A 13,967-nucleotide genomic window follows, 5' to 3' on the forward strand; every position below is an offset into this window, starting at 1 on the left:
CAAAAGACTGTCTGGCTCTGCATGGAGCTTTGTCTTACTTTCTCAATTCTTGTTCCCTGAGCAACAAAGGTTCCTCTTTCTCCCTGCAGGAGGGGGAGAAGTGGCCATTGTGAGGCCTCCTTCACTATGCATGAGACCTTGTCTCTGTGATGAGGCCCTGCTCCTGTGGGGGTGGGGATTGTGAAGGCTTTCTAGAGGCAGATTCCTGGGCAGCATTTCCAGAGGTAAGGGGCGCCAGTGGGACTGCCCCTTTATGGGCAATGTGACTAGGGGTATGAGATCTTCCTTCTCACACAGGAAACTCTGGCACCTGGCTCATCATGTTCTCTGCTCCTATTCCTGCCCCCATCCTGGGGTCATTTCACTTTCCACATGGATAATACAACCAACACCCTGGAGTCCCCAGAACATTATCTCCAGGAACAGTTATCTTCCCTCACCTTCAACCACCCACTCTCCGAACTTTATTATTATTACCTGGAGTTCTACCTCCTCCGTCTTCTTAAATGCAACTGTCTGACCACCTACACCCTCTCTCATTCTTTCATCTTTCAATGTCACTTCAAAACACCTAGCAGCATATCTATCACATATGAGTCACTTCAGTGATATTTAATACCATACTTTTTTTTAGACCTCATTAACATTCGTGTTCATCAATCCCTCCTTTGTTTCCCTATCCATTAGTCAGAAAGCTGATCTGCCCTTCAGGCTAGAACTGAGGCCCCATCTCTCCCATATAAACATGTTGATCTCTCCCTAAACACAGAAAAAACAGGGAGCACATCTAATTCACTTTGCAGTTTCAACGTTTATTTCTGATACCAAAACTTGACAGCACACAAGGGGGGAAGAAAGCAATAGACAAGGAACAGCAAATAAATTTATCTTGCATGCCACTTTCAGTCAACAGGATGTGGCTCTCTAGATAGCTGTGTTTAGAAGGATTCTGAGGCTTCAGCCTCACTCAGGGGAAAGACTATTGCAACTGATTAGCAATATCTGTGAATATAAAAAAGAAAAAAAATGTAAAAATCAATGCTATATATACCAAATAGTAAGGAACATAAATAAATACTGCTTCCCCATACTTCCCTCAGCTCCCCACCACGTGTTTCCTAGGACTCCCAGCTAGAGCACATAAATACATTCCCATGGATTCTGTATCTCCCAATGACCTTAAGTGCCCAATCCAAAGTGATATACCTACCCAACATCTCACTCAACCCAGAAGAAACCGATGGCACCAAAGTTGGCAGCAAAGTTGGCACTGGCTGTACCACCAGGGCCAATAATGGGGCCGGCGAAGGTCTGAGGAAATCTGGAGCGAGCATTCTGGTGGTATCTGGCCCAGAAGGTAAAAGGGATTCTGGACCAGGGATCTCCAAAATCTCCTTCCTCGTCCCAGGTCAGCAGCTCAAACTCAATGTCATCCCAGCTCCAGGGCCCAGATACGGCCTCATCTCCAATCCCCATGCGGGTTCTTGCCTCAGCCCGGGCCTCAGCCTCAGCTGCAGCAGCATCCAGAGCATCCAAGGCCTCATCTGCGGCCTCCATGAACTGTGCAGTCCAGTCACGAGGGTCTCTCTTCTGAACCTGAGATGAGGAGTAGAAAATAAAACCCATAATAGTATTAGTTAATATTTATGAAGCACCTACTATATATTTAGCATCCTACTTTGTGATACTGTTTATGTGGTAACAACAAATACCACCAATAATGTGGTACCTACCATGTGTGGTACCTAAAATCTCATTCCTGCTCTGGACTTTTCCCAGCCAGTCATACTTCATCCCTTAACCTATCGAGTCTTGCAGTTCCTCTATTACCTCTGCAATGAATCGCAGCACTTTCATCTTGCTAGTCTCATGGTAGGAACGGAGGCCCCAGAGGAACTCATACTCAGGAGGGTTGCTGTTGGGCACTCGTCTGTAGTCTAGGTACCTTAGAAAGAGGAGAAAGGCCTTTGTTTCTACCCAGGCAGAATGACAGTCCATCAATGCATAATAATCTGAGATTCTGACATCCCAGATTTCAGGTAGCAACTCGCCCCAGTCTCATTCCTAAACACAGATTTACCCTCTAATAATCAGGCCTCTGAATTCCTGTGCCAGTGCTTCTACACAAAGCAGTCACCTAGGCCTGGAGGGTGGCTTGTGTAGGGTCATAGAAAGGACAACACTTAATTTCACCCCCTCTGTTACAACTCTAGCTCCAAGTTCTTATAATCTTGTCATTGAACCACAGATAGGCCCATTGCAAAGCCTCAGCTAAGCCCAGCCTTTGGAATATCTACTGTGGGCGTGGTGGACAGGCTCCACTTGCAAGATCACTATACTGCAGGAAAATCCAACCACAAGGAGTATACTCAATAAATACTCCTGCGTACATATGTGTGTGTATATGCATAGGTATAGGTATAGTTAGTATAAGAAATGAGCATGGAAAGGGCTTTCTGAGGCTGACCAGCACACAGAATTCATGAAGACCAGACAAAGCTGCTTAGGCATCACTTACTTTTGCTTTACAAACTCGTAAGTAAGAAGTTTCCTCAGATCTCCAAGGAGGGGATGTCTTACCCTGATAGTAACAAAAAAAAAAAAAGGGATCCATAATCAGAGACTATGACATTGCAAGGAAAGAAAAGAGTTTTCCAGCACAGAGGTCAGAGACAAGAGAAGAGGCAGAGAGGTCAGGACTATTTCCCCATCCACCCAGGTCACATCCTTGGGCTCTGTACCTCCCCAAACCAATTCCCTTAGACCACCAGGCTGATGCAATCCTGGGACCATCCTCTGTTGCCAAAGGATGATATAAACAGGCAAGAGATGAGAGAGCCCAATCATACCCAGGACGCAGTCCCATCTTGCGTAGTGCCTCCCAGAGGACAGCTGCAATGGGAGGCAAGGGGAGACAAGGGACGGAAAATGAGCGTGGAAATCAGGCGGTAGCCAACCCCCAGCTGCTGGCCCAGCCACTCACCTTCACTGGCACGGTTGCCATTCATGAAGATGACACCCAAAATCACTAAGAGGAGACCCAGCTTGGGTGTGTCTTTGGTCCTAAAGAAGTACAAAAAGAATATATTTTCAGCAGTCATTTGCATGAGACACCCCAGGCAGCTTACCCATCTAGCTTCCCAAGTATTCCTCAGCTAGGGGATAATTCTACCCCAGGTCTGCCCATGACCTGCTATGTGACCCTGAATCCTGGACCCTGACCTACTCGAAACTCCAGGAAAAAAGCATCACTGAGAAAGGCAATGTTCCACCTCCTTTCCCATCTTACGTTCCCAGTATGCCAGCCAGGGACTCAGGGGTACTGATGAGAATATACAGGTGTTCTTCCTTGTCAATTTCCTTCAGCTGAATTCCAAATTTCTACAGGGACAAGAAAACAGACTATGAAATTACAAAATCTAGCATAAGCTACCCACACTCAGTACTACCCACACTCAGCTACTCCTTCGCCTCCCTGTGAGACTTGCCCTAAACTCCCAGTAGGAATCCCATGAATCTTTTAAATCAAGACTTTCCTGTGATATCTATCAAAAACAAAAACCAGAAACCTTTCCCCATCATTCTGTTCCTCAGGGCTGCCTTCTCACCTTCTCCAGGACAAAGCATGCGCGTTCAATGATTTCTGGATACACATCAGTGTATTCACGGATGATATCCCTCAGCATTTCTGTAGGAGAGAGGAGGGAGCACCTGAGCTGAGCAGGGGTCACAGAGCTGCGACCTCTTTGCCAGACCTGCCCAGGGGAGCACAGTCAGTGAAAAAGGAAGACTCAACCATGGAAGGAGGGGATTGAAGAGGAGGGGACATACAAGCAAAGAGATGTCCACAGAGCACAGGGTGAGGGGAAGAGCAGAGCTCCAGGAGAGGGCACTGGATACCTACCTGAGCGCTTGATGGGCACCTTTGTATAATCTTTAAGCATCAGGTACTTGACCAACTTATTCGCCTGGGAGGGAAAAAGGAAATCATTAAAGTTATAAGATATTTACAGAACACTTGGTTGAATTATAGATGGAAAGACAACAATGAAAAGAGCAAGGGGTGGGGGGAGAAGTGACTGGGGAGTTACAGTTCTTACTCTTTCCTGAAGAAGGGCCACATCTCGGGGCTGTGAGGCACCCAGGTTCTGTGAGGCACGCGAGTTGGGAGAGGGGCGCAGGTTTGGTGAGGGGCGCAGGTTCTGCCAGTCAGGTGGAACTGGCCAATCGGTGGGGATCCAGTCAGGTGGGAGCGGCCAGTCAGTGGGAAGCGGCCAATCGGGTGGCAGTGGCCAATCGGGGGGTAGTGGCCAGTCGGGAGGGCCTTGCCAATCTGGAGGACCCTGCCAGCCTGGTGGAGTCTGCCATCCAGGTGGAGTCTGCCATCCAGGTGGATTCTGCCAGGCCAATGGGTTCGGCCAGACAACTGGACCAGGCCAGACAATGGGGTTCGGCCAGATCACAGGGTTCTGCCAGATCACTGGGTTTGGCCAGATCACTGGGTTCTGCCAAGCAACTGGGTTTTGCCAGGCTGGGGGGGTCTGCCTAGCTGGGGGGCTCTGACGTGCTGGTGGGGTCTGCCTGGCTGGCTGGTTTTGCCAGCCTGATGGGTTCTGCCATGCCAATGGGGTCTGCCAGAGCACATTGGGGGGTGCGCCAGGTGGGCTCTGAGTGGTAACTGGAACTGGTGCAGACCTCCAGGTCCCTGGAGCCAGTGGGGCCCGCCTCTGATCCCCACTGCTGCTCTCTTCCACATTCAAGTTATTAATCTGCATCATCAGAGAAAAGGAAGGTCAGGGTCACCAACTGTTTCTATGTCCTCACCATATCTATTCCAGGAAGGCCCCCTAAAACCCTCACCTGTAGTGACAGCCTGACCCACTAGCCAATGGTCACCCTGAGTCCTGGGCTTGTCTTTCACTGTCTTCCAGGCAGGAGTTTCATCTCTGAACCAGGCCAGGAGCAACCCAAGGGTGGGGCCTGAGGCTTCTCCTCTTCCCATGTCCACCACTGGCTCTGCTTGTACCACCCTGGACAAATCACTCAAGTCACTTCACCTCTCTGGGACTTTGTTTCCTTCTCATAAAACTGAAACTATGATCCCTAGCTGGTATGAGGTACCTTGAAGATTTAGTGAGTGAGATAACCTGTGTGAATGTGCCTAGGCCAAGACCTAACACATGGTGGCTACTTTCAAAATGTAAAGTGAATTACATACAGGCTGTATATATTATGTGTCCATGTCTCATCTCCCCATTAGTCTGTGGACACTCAGAGAACAGGAATTAACACCTACAACCTGGTCAAATACAGACAGTTATATATATTCAGTTTTGTTTTGTTTAGAACAAATGAACCACCTCAGAGAAGAAAAGAGAGCCCCCAAAGCAAAGTGGGACTAGCAGGGATCTCACCTTGCGGGTCCTCTTGCCCCGAATTATAGTCCTGGACTCCAGATTCTGAGCCTGGGAACCATCTGCTGATGTCTGTGCAGCTGCACCATCAGATTCACAGATACTTGGGCATGGGTCAGCCTCTATGTCAGCCTGGGAAGTGGCTATCTTGGCTTGGTTAACATTCTGGGTCTGGGTATCAGCTACTGGGGCCTTAGTGGTGTCATTCCAAGCCTTGAAGGCTGTCTTGGGATGAGTGTTGACCATCTCACTGGCACTGAGAGACTGAGAGAAATTGTAGGTGGCATTTGGGCCCACCGTAGTAGTGGTATTCTGGGCCTTAAAGGCCATCTCCGACTTGTTGGCAGTTAACTCACTGGTGGTTGCTGCCTGGGAAAAATCATAGGCAGCATTTGGGCCCTTTGGGGGGGCATTCTGGGACTTAAAGGCTGCTGTAGGCGGCGTGTTGGGAGTCTCCTTGGCATTAAGAGCCTGAGAGAAATCATAGGCAGCACTTGGGCCTTTTGTGGTGGCATTCTGGGCCTTAAAAGCTGTCTTAGGCTTAGTGGCAGCTGCTAAAGCCTGCATATCAGCCATCTCATTGGCTGTTGGGGACTGTGAACTCTGAGGACTAGCATTCGGCGCGCTGGCAGCTGCTGTGGCCTGGTTGGTAGGCGGAGCCTCTGAGATCTGGATGGCCTCCATCAGGGTCTGCATAAGCAAGGTGCTGTCTTCCACGGAGGCCTCAGCCTGCAAATACAGGGGGAAAAAAAATTAAATCTCTGGGTCTGCGAAGTGGGGTTGAGAGGATACGGGAGAGAACACGCAGGGGAGGTGCAGGCGAGCGGTTGGTGCAAAAAGAGGAAGGCTGAGGAAGAGATCTAGCGGCCTGCGTGGGTTAAGGGGATAACAAACCTTTTGGTAGGGGCTGAGTGGGGCAGGGGCTAAACAAGGGGTGGGGCCAAAGTGGAGGGGGGGTGCTGATCTAGGAGTGAGGTTAGAACAGGGCAATGCAGAGTGAGGTAGGAGCTCAGGAGGAGGAGGCAGAGCAAGAGTGCCGCCTTGAGGAGTTGAGGAGAATAAGGGGGTCGCAGGGGGTGGGGAATGCTGGAGAAAGGGAGGGTGGAGGCGGGAGGTTGGGGGAGGGGGCGGCAGAGAGCTCTACAAGCCTCAGGACTATGGAAAAAAAAGGTTCCTTACCCAACCAGCATTCTCTGGGCAGATTGCCCTGACTACTAACAGGGTCTCCCCTTTCTCTGAGCAGGGACTGATGGCTGAAAAGGGACGACCCCCCCCCCCCACCCCGCGCCCTTAAACCATGGGAATTTGAAAAATGATGGAATCTAGGCACCAAGAAGGCAAAATCGGATCCAGGCGTCTGGACAGCCAAAGGGGTCCGGGGGGAACTGTCGGCTAGGGAAATGGTGGGGAGGGGAGTGGAGATCTCACCTGGAAGCCGAGGAGGCCCGCACCACAGTCCATTTTCTGAGACATGGTTCTTGTCCCTCTGGCAAGAGCAGAGCCTGGGGGGTGTGGAGGAGGAGTTGGGCGTTATACTACAGAGGGCAAATGCGAAGGAACAAATTTGGGGAGATGGTGGTGTTTGAGGTTTGATTGTGGGGGCGGATGAGGTGCTGAATGTGAGGGGAACGGGCCAGATCGGAGTGCGAAAAGTGAATGGGTGTCCGGATGGAGGTTCTGAATCCCGAGAAGCTACGACGGGGAGAAGCTTCAAATCGGGGTTGATATAAGAGTTCTGAATCCAGGCAGATTGCGTTGGGATTCGCATTTGGGAAATTGAATGGAGTTTTTGAATCAGGAGGAATCGTATAACAGTACAGATCGAGGTCGAGAAATCTGTAGAGATTCTGAACGATGGGAGGGGTTCAGAGAGCGAACAGGGATTCTGAATAAGGGAGGATCAGGTGAGGGGTGTGTGAATCGGGGTTCGGGGAGTGGAAGAGGGATCAGAATCCGGGGTAAAGGGATCGGGATGAAAAATGGGGGGCCCGCACCAGGGGGCAAGATGCCCTGTCTGGGGGCTAATTCTCACCTTGCCTCAGGCCCCAACCCCAACCCCCTCGTTGCCTCCCTTCTTCACGACTCAGAGGATCGGGATTGCAGTGTTCTGCTCTCAGCAGCCGCACCCTCTCCTTGTCCAGGAGAAAATGCCAGCGCGGCAGCTAGGACGACCCCGCCTCTTCGCCTAATATACCTCCCACCGCCTCACATGGTTGTACGCATGCGCAAGAACTGACCGACCAAATAAGAGTCCCTCCCGTTTCCCCAACAAAAGCTTCGCCCTGAAGACTATGCTGCGCATGTGCAGCGGGAAGCAGTCCCGCCCCTTTGCCAACACACCACCCCACCACCAACCAGGTGGACAGTTTACAGCGGTCCCTCCCCTTCCTCTATATCCCCTCCCCCAAACAGATGCGCTGTGCCTCTAGATCCCACCCCTTGCCCCACACCTTTTCCGCAATGCGTCTCTGTTCTATCCCTCCCTCTCAAGGCCCCTCCTGTCAGGTGGGCATGCAACTCCACCCTCTAGTCTAGCAGCACTTAGGTCACTATTAAGGAGGTCTCTGTGTGGGGTCTCTAATTGCAACAAGTTCTAGGCTCCTGCTAAAAATAAGCTCATCCACTTAGGGGGCCTAGGAAAAGGAATGGCCAGAGAGGATACATTAATGGAGGTAGAAAAAGTCTGTGCCTGCCACGTGACTCTACATGATCTTCCCCCCCCCACCCAACAGCTTCCAGACTCATAAACATTAGCTTCTTTCCTGCCCTTTTGCAGCTCCAGCTATTTATTTTGTGTGTGGAGGCGGGGAGGAGGGGAGGGAAGGGCACAACGTGTACTTCACAGCACGATCTACGCTGGAGCTTGTTTTCCTCTCACAGCAGCCCTGGGAGGTGGATGTCAGCATCTCCATTGTACAGATAAAGACGCTGAGCTACAGACATTACATGAACTAGACAAGGACACTGAGCCAGTAAACAGAAAATGCAAAATGTGGGCCTGGGTCTTCCAGACCCTAAAACCCCTGTTGCACCATCGCTGGCCCGGGGACTGAGGCACCCTCCCTTCTCCAGTTTGAGCAACAGATCCGCCCCACCTCCCCTGCTCTGTCAACACCTGTCCCAAACAAGCAAGGGTTCTGTTCCCTGAGACCTAAGCTCACGCTCTGCATCCCGGAGGGCACAGGTGGAAGTCCCCCGCGCCCTCCTCCCCGCCTGCTCTACGTGGGTCCATCCCGGTGTGCAAATTGCTCCTTGGGGTCCACTCCCTGCTCCGTCAGGCCTCTTTGCTATGAGTGGCACAAACGCTGTCCCTGAGGCCTTCCTGGTGCCCGCTGGAGCAGCCAGGACAATCAGGCACCTGTATGTATGAGCCATGGCAAGCCTTGATTGAGAGTAAACGTTTGTCCTCCTTACTTCCAGGGCTGGGCCTCAATTCGTGGGATGGAGTGCTGGACCAGTGTGTCACTAGCTGCATGAGCCCACTCAGGCCACTGGAATTCTCTGAGCCCGGCTTCTCAATGGGAAGCACAAGTAGCACTTACTGGGGTCCTACCCAACAACAAACATGCTGCACTTCCAGAATGACTGGAGAGGCTCAAAAAGGCAGAAAATTATATACAGATGTGAAATGATGCAAATTGAACTGATACTCTCCAAAAATCCAAGGTAGATCTTTGTACACTTCACATTTGTTCTTGCATCAGCTCCTGCCAGGAGCCAACATATGAAAGGAAGCTAATGCTGGGAAGAACTGCAGCGTTTGGTCCCTAAGGGCCAACATCAATTCTGCCTGGCTGGATGACTTTCCTCATCTGTTGCATAGCAACCTCCCCTGTCAGCTGCCTGTTTTTCCTCAGCACTTCCTCTGTAAAGTGTCTGCAGTGGGACGTGATCAGACTCAGGAAAGGTCTGAAACACCATGTTATATGCTTTCTGCTCCCAAATCTGTATCTCCAGTTCTTGACTTGGCTTATGAGTTCTAGATCTATAATCCAACAGCCTACCTCACTTCTGCAATTGTCTCGGTACTTTTACAATTAACAGGTCCCATATATCCTCCTCCTCAGCACATTGTGTTTCTCCTTTAGTCATGCCCTTCTCTCTCTTTCAGAGAGATGGATTTTTGTTTGTTTTATTCATTGCTGTATCCCTAGCACCTAAAATGATGCCTGCCATATGTTATATGCTCAAAAATGAATGAATGAATCCCACCATCCACCCTACTGCTTACGCAAGAAAACTGAGAGGCACTCTTTTTTCTTTCCTGTGATGAATTCACTTACTTTTACTCATTACACAAATAATATTCATATTATTATTCATCATTAAAAATTCAAACATTACCCAAATATTTTAGAAATTAAGTAGCCATCACTCCAAATCTCACCACCTTGAGATAACTGCTATTAAGATTTTGATGCTACCTTTTCATACAACACTTTATGCATATATATTCTTACATAAATAGGATTACATTATATATGCCATACTTTAAATTGCATTCTTTTACTTACTGCCTCCCACTTTCTTTCACCTCTATACCCTCATCTGAGACATGCATTTTTAACAGCCATTTTAATATCCTTTCATGTTCAAACATGTTCCATGTGTTTTGTTTTACAAAAATTAAGATCATATTATATACACTTTAATGCATCTGATTTATCTTAGTTAATGCTAATCTACCTCTGATTCATTCTTTTACATTGCTGCATAATATCCCATAATAGGGATGGACCACAATGTATTCAACCATTTTCTCACTGATGGTAATTCATTTTGGTTTCAGGTGTTTTGGCGGAGGGAGGGAGCATATACCAACAACATTGCAATAAAATACTTGTACATATATCCTTATATTTTAATGCTCAATATTTATTCCTATGACATCAGATGCCCAGGAGTAAGACTGATATACTCTACGTTTGGTGTCATAAGACTTTTCCAATTTTTTTCCAATCTTATGTGTATTTTATTGGTATCTTCTTGTGGTTTTAATTTGCATTTCTGATAAGTAAGTAGTGGACCACATATTCATATAAGAATGGACCTACTGGATTTCTTTTGGAAAGTACTTATGCAAGTCTTTTACCTATTTTTCTTGTGTTGTCTTTGTCTTAATTATTTTGGGGACTTCTTTGTACAGTCCTACAGATGCTTATTGAAATCCCTTAGAGCTAGACGTATTGCAAATGTTTTTTTCACATTTTAGTAAGTGTGTATACTCTATACTATGTAACAGTTCCAACTGCAAGAGCCACAAAGGCCAGATATATTCACTTCTGCACATTCCCTTAGCAGCTAAGAGAATGTGATCTAGGATTTACCAGTGTGGTGGGGTCCTGAAGACCACCATCGGGTTCACTGATTCACTAGAAGCACTCACAGAACTCAGGATAGGTGTTACATTCATGGCTATGGTTTATTACAATGAAAGGATACCGATTTAAATCCACAAAGCTAAAAGGTGCATAAGTCAAAGTCCAGGAGAGAACAGGGATGAGCTTCCAGTTGTCCTCTCTCAGTGGAGTTGTATGGCCAGTGCTTAATTCTCCCAGCAAGATGTGTGATAACCAGGGAAGCTCACCTGAGCCTTGGCACCTGGGATTTTACTGGAGGTCAGTCACGTAGGCATGGAACACCTGGGTGGCTAACCTTAGTTTATTCAGTCTTCAGCCTGTGCAGAGGTCAAACTAATGCCGCAAGGCTCAAGGCCCCACTATAAATCATACTCTTAACATAACCATCTGTTGGCCCAAAGCCCCGGGTGAACAAAGAGACTCTAATCAGGCACGATATGCCAAAGGCTTAGAGGTTATCTCCCAGGGGTTTGTCAAGAGCTGGACCTTTCTTTGGAATGTGCAGACATTTTTCGGAATGCACAGGGTTTGAACACCCCAGACCTGCCGAGTCAAGTCTTCTACTGCACAGTCATAATTCCAACCTAACACTTGATCTGAAAGGAGTGATTCAAAGATTCAATGATGGAATTCAATGCCATATCTGTGATGGTGGGAGCAGGAACCGCAAGAAAATCCAGTTTCTAGGTGCAGCATTGGTAGCAGGGCCAAGGGCAGCATCCAGTATACAGTATTCAGTGGTGACAGTAATAGTATCCAACCATGCCAATACTTATGGCATGATTTTTGAAATACTGCTGGGCCAGCTGCTCTTAGCAAATTATTTTATTAATTCTACCACTTTAACATACGTAAGAATTTTAAAAAAAATTTAATTAATTATGGATACACTGAAAATTGCAAAGATAGTACAGAGAAGTCTTATGTACCCTTTAGCTGCTTCCCTCAGTGAGCACATCTATATAAGTATAATACAATATCAAAACCAGGAAATTGACATTGGTATCACATGTGTGTATAGTTCTATGTCACTTTATCACATGTGGAGGTTTCCACAGTAATCACAACAACCAAGATACAGAACTATTCTGTCACCACAAAGATTTCCCTGCACTACCCCTTTATAGTCACACTTACCTCCATTCCCGCCACTATCCCTAACCCTTGGAAGCCATTAATGTGTTCTCCATCTCTGTAATTTTAACATTTCAAGAAGGTTATAAAATTGGAATCATACAGTATGTCACATTTTGAGTGACTTTTTTCACTCAGCATAATGCCTGTGAGATAGATCCAAGTTGTGTGTTTTTCTCCTTTTTATTGCTGAGTACTATTCAGTGGTATAGATGTGCCACAGTTGGTTTAACCATTCACCCACTGAAGTACATCTGTGTGGTTTCCAGTTTGGGCTAGTAGAATAAAGCTGCTATAAACATTTTTGTACAGTTTTTTCTGTGAACATAAGTTCTCATTTCTCTGGGATAAATGCCCAAGAGGGCAATTGCTGGATTGTGTAATAAGAGCATGTTAGGTTTATAAGAAACTTGCCAAACTTTCCCAGAGTGATTGTATCATTTTACATTCCCACCAACAATATGTGAGTGGATCTATTTTCTCCAAATCCTTGGCAGCATGTGTTGTATTTTTTTAGGAATTCTGATAAATGTGAAATAATAACTCATTGTGGTTATAATTTACATTTCCCTAATGGCTAATGATGTTGGACATTTTTAACATGTGCCTATTTGCCATCAATATATCCTCTTTGGCGAAATGTTTCTTCATGTCTTTTGTCCATTTTTCAATTGATTGTTTGTTTTCTTTCTTTTTTTTTAAGTGTTGAACCTTGAGAATTTATATATTTTATGTATGAGTCCTTTGTCAGATACATGGTTCGCAAACTGGTTTCTCCCAGTTTGTAGCTTGTGTTTTCATCCTCTTAACAGAGTCACATGGCAAACTTTTTAGAAGTCCAATTTATTGATTTTTTTTCCTTTCAAAGACTGTGGTTTTTGTGGCATTTCTAGGAACTCTTCAACAAGCCCTATGGATCTGAAGATTTTATCCTATATTATATTCTAAAAGTCTTATGGTTTTAACTTTTATATGGGAGTCTATCATCCACTTGGATTTAAATTTTGAATGAGATGTGAGGTCTAGGTCGAGTTTTATTTGGGGGGATGGGAGAGGCAGAGCTACAGAAATCCATCCGATCATTCCAGCACAGTTTGTTTAAAAGATAATCCTTCCATTGAGTTATCTTTGCACCTTTGTCAAAAATCAGTTGGCCATACTTGCATGAGGCTATTTCTGAGTTCTCTATTCTGTTCCATTGGTCTATGTGTCTACTCATCCATCAATACTGCAATAGTCCTGATTACTGTAGTTATACAATAGTCTTGAAGTTGGATAGAATTTTATTCTTCTTTTTCAAAATTATTTTATCTATTATTCTAGTTCTTCTGTCTTTCCATACATTTTGGAATAATTTATATCTACAAAGCATCTTATTGTAATTTTGATAGCAACTGCATTCAACTTGTATACCAATTTAGGGAGAATTAACATCTTTCCTATGTTGATTGTTCTAATCCATGAATACAGTATGTCTCTCCTTTTATTTTGATCTTCTTTGATTTTTTCATCAGAGTTTTGTGTATTCTGCTGTTGTTGGGTGGAGTGTTCTATACATATCAATTAGATCCTGTTGGTTGATGATGTTGAGTCTATCTGATTATGCTTTTTTCCAAATTTGGGAAGTTTTCAGCCGCTTTTTCAGCCCTTCCTCCTTCTCTCCTTCTGTGACTATGATGACAACTATGTTAGATCTTTTGCAATAGTCCAACAAATACCTGAAGGCTCTACTTATTTTTGTTTTTCAGTCTATTTTTCTCTGTCAGATATAATTTCTATCATTTCGCCTTCAAGTTCACTAATTCATTCTTCTGTCATCTTATTCTGCTGTTGAGTTCATCTATTGATTAAGTTCATTTATTGGATTTTTCAGTTCCTAAATTTCTTTTTAATTCTTCTTTATATCTTCTATTCTTTTGGAGATTTTCTATTTCTTTGCTGAGACTTTCTATTCTTTCATGTGTCCTATGAACAATTGCTCATTGAAACATTTTTATCAAGGCTGTTTAAAAACCCTTGTAGATGATTCTAATATCTGTCATCTTGGTGTTGGTGTGTG

The 13,967-nt window shown here is 46.0% G+C and overlaps 1 protein-coding gene across 5 annotated transcripts in view; it reads right to left on the reverse strand.

The window, feature by feature from the left end:
• Positions 1–791: 791 nt before the first annotated feature.
• The window catches only part of MAGED1 (MAGE family member D1), a 70,488-nt gene continuing 57,312 nt past the window's right edge, over positions 792–13,967 (reverse strand). For 4 of the 5 annotated variants that reach the window (XM_057538211.1, XM_057538212.1, XM_057538213.1 and 1 more), the window contains 12 exons: positions 6,843–6,916; positions 5,415–6,143; positions 4,101–4,769; positions 3,905–3,968; positions 3,609–3,688; positions 3,290–3,381; positions 2,984–3,063; positions 2,850–2,892; positions 2,519–2,581; positions 1,831–1,945; positions 1,211–1,596; positions 792–1,002 (listed from right to left, as the gene is read on the reverse strand). In XM_057538211.1, coding sequence (XP_057394194.1) covers positions 1,219–1,596; positions 1,831–1,945; positions 2,519–2,581; positions 2,850–2,892; positions 2,984–3,063; positions 3,290–3,381; positions 3,609–3,688; positions 3,905–3,968; positions 4,101–4,769; positions 5,415–6,143; positions 6,843–6,887 — 2,358 coding nt within the window. In that variant the 5' untranslated portion in view covers positions 6,888–6,916 and the 3' untranslated portion in view covers positions 792–1,002; positions 1,211–1,218. Of the gene's footprint in view, positions 1,003–1,210; positions 1,597–1,830; positions 1,946–2,518; positions 2,582–2,849; positions 2,893–2,983; positions 3,064–3,289; positions 3,382–3,608; positions 3,689–3,904; positions 3,969–4,100; positions 4,770–5,414; positions 6,144–6,842; positions 6,917–7,446; positions 7,603–13,967 lie in introns of those variants that run through there. The other variant, XM_007188467.3, reaches the window with a different exon arrangement.

The sequence above is a fragment of the Balaenoptera acutorostrata genome, chromosome X (assembly GCF_949987535.1).
Source record: "Balaenoptera acutorostrata chromosome X, mBalAcu1.1, whole genome shotgun sequence".
Taxonomy (NCBI): domain Eukaryota; kingdom Metazoa; phylum Chordata; class Mammalia; order Artiodactyla; family Balaenopteridae; genus Balaenoptera; species Balaenoptera acutorostrata.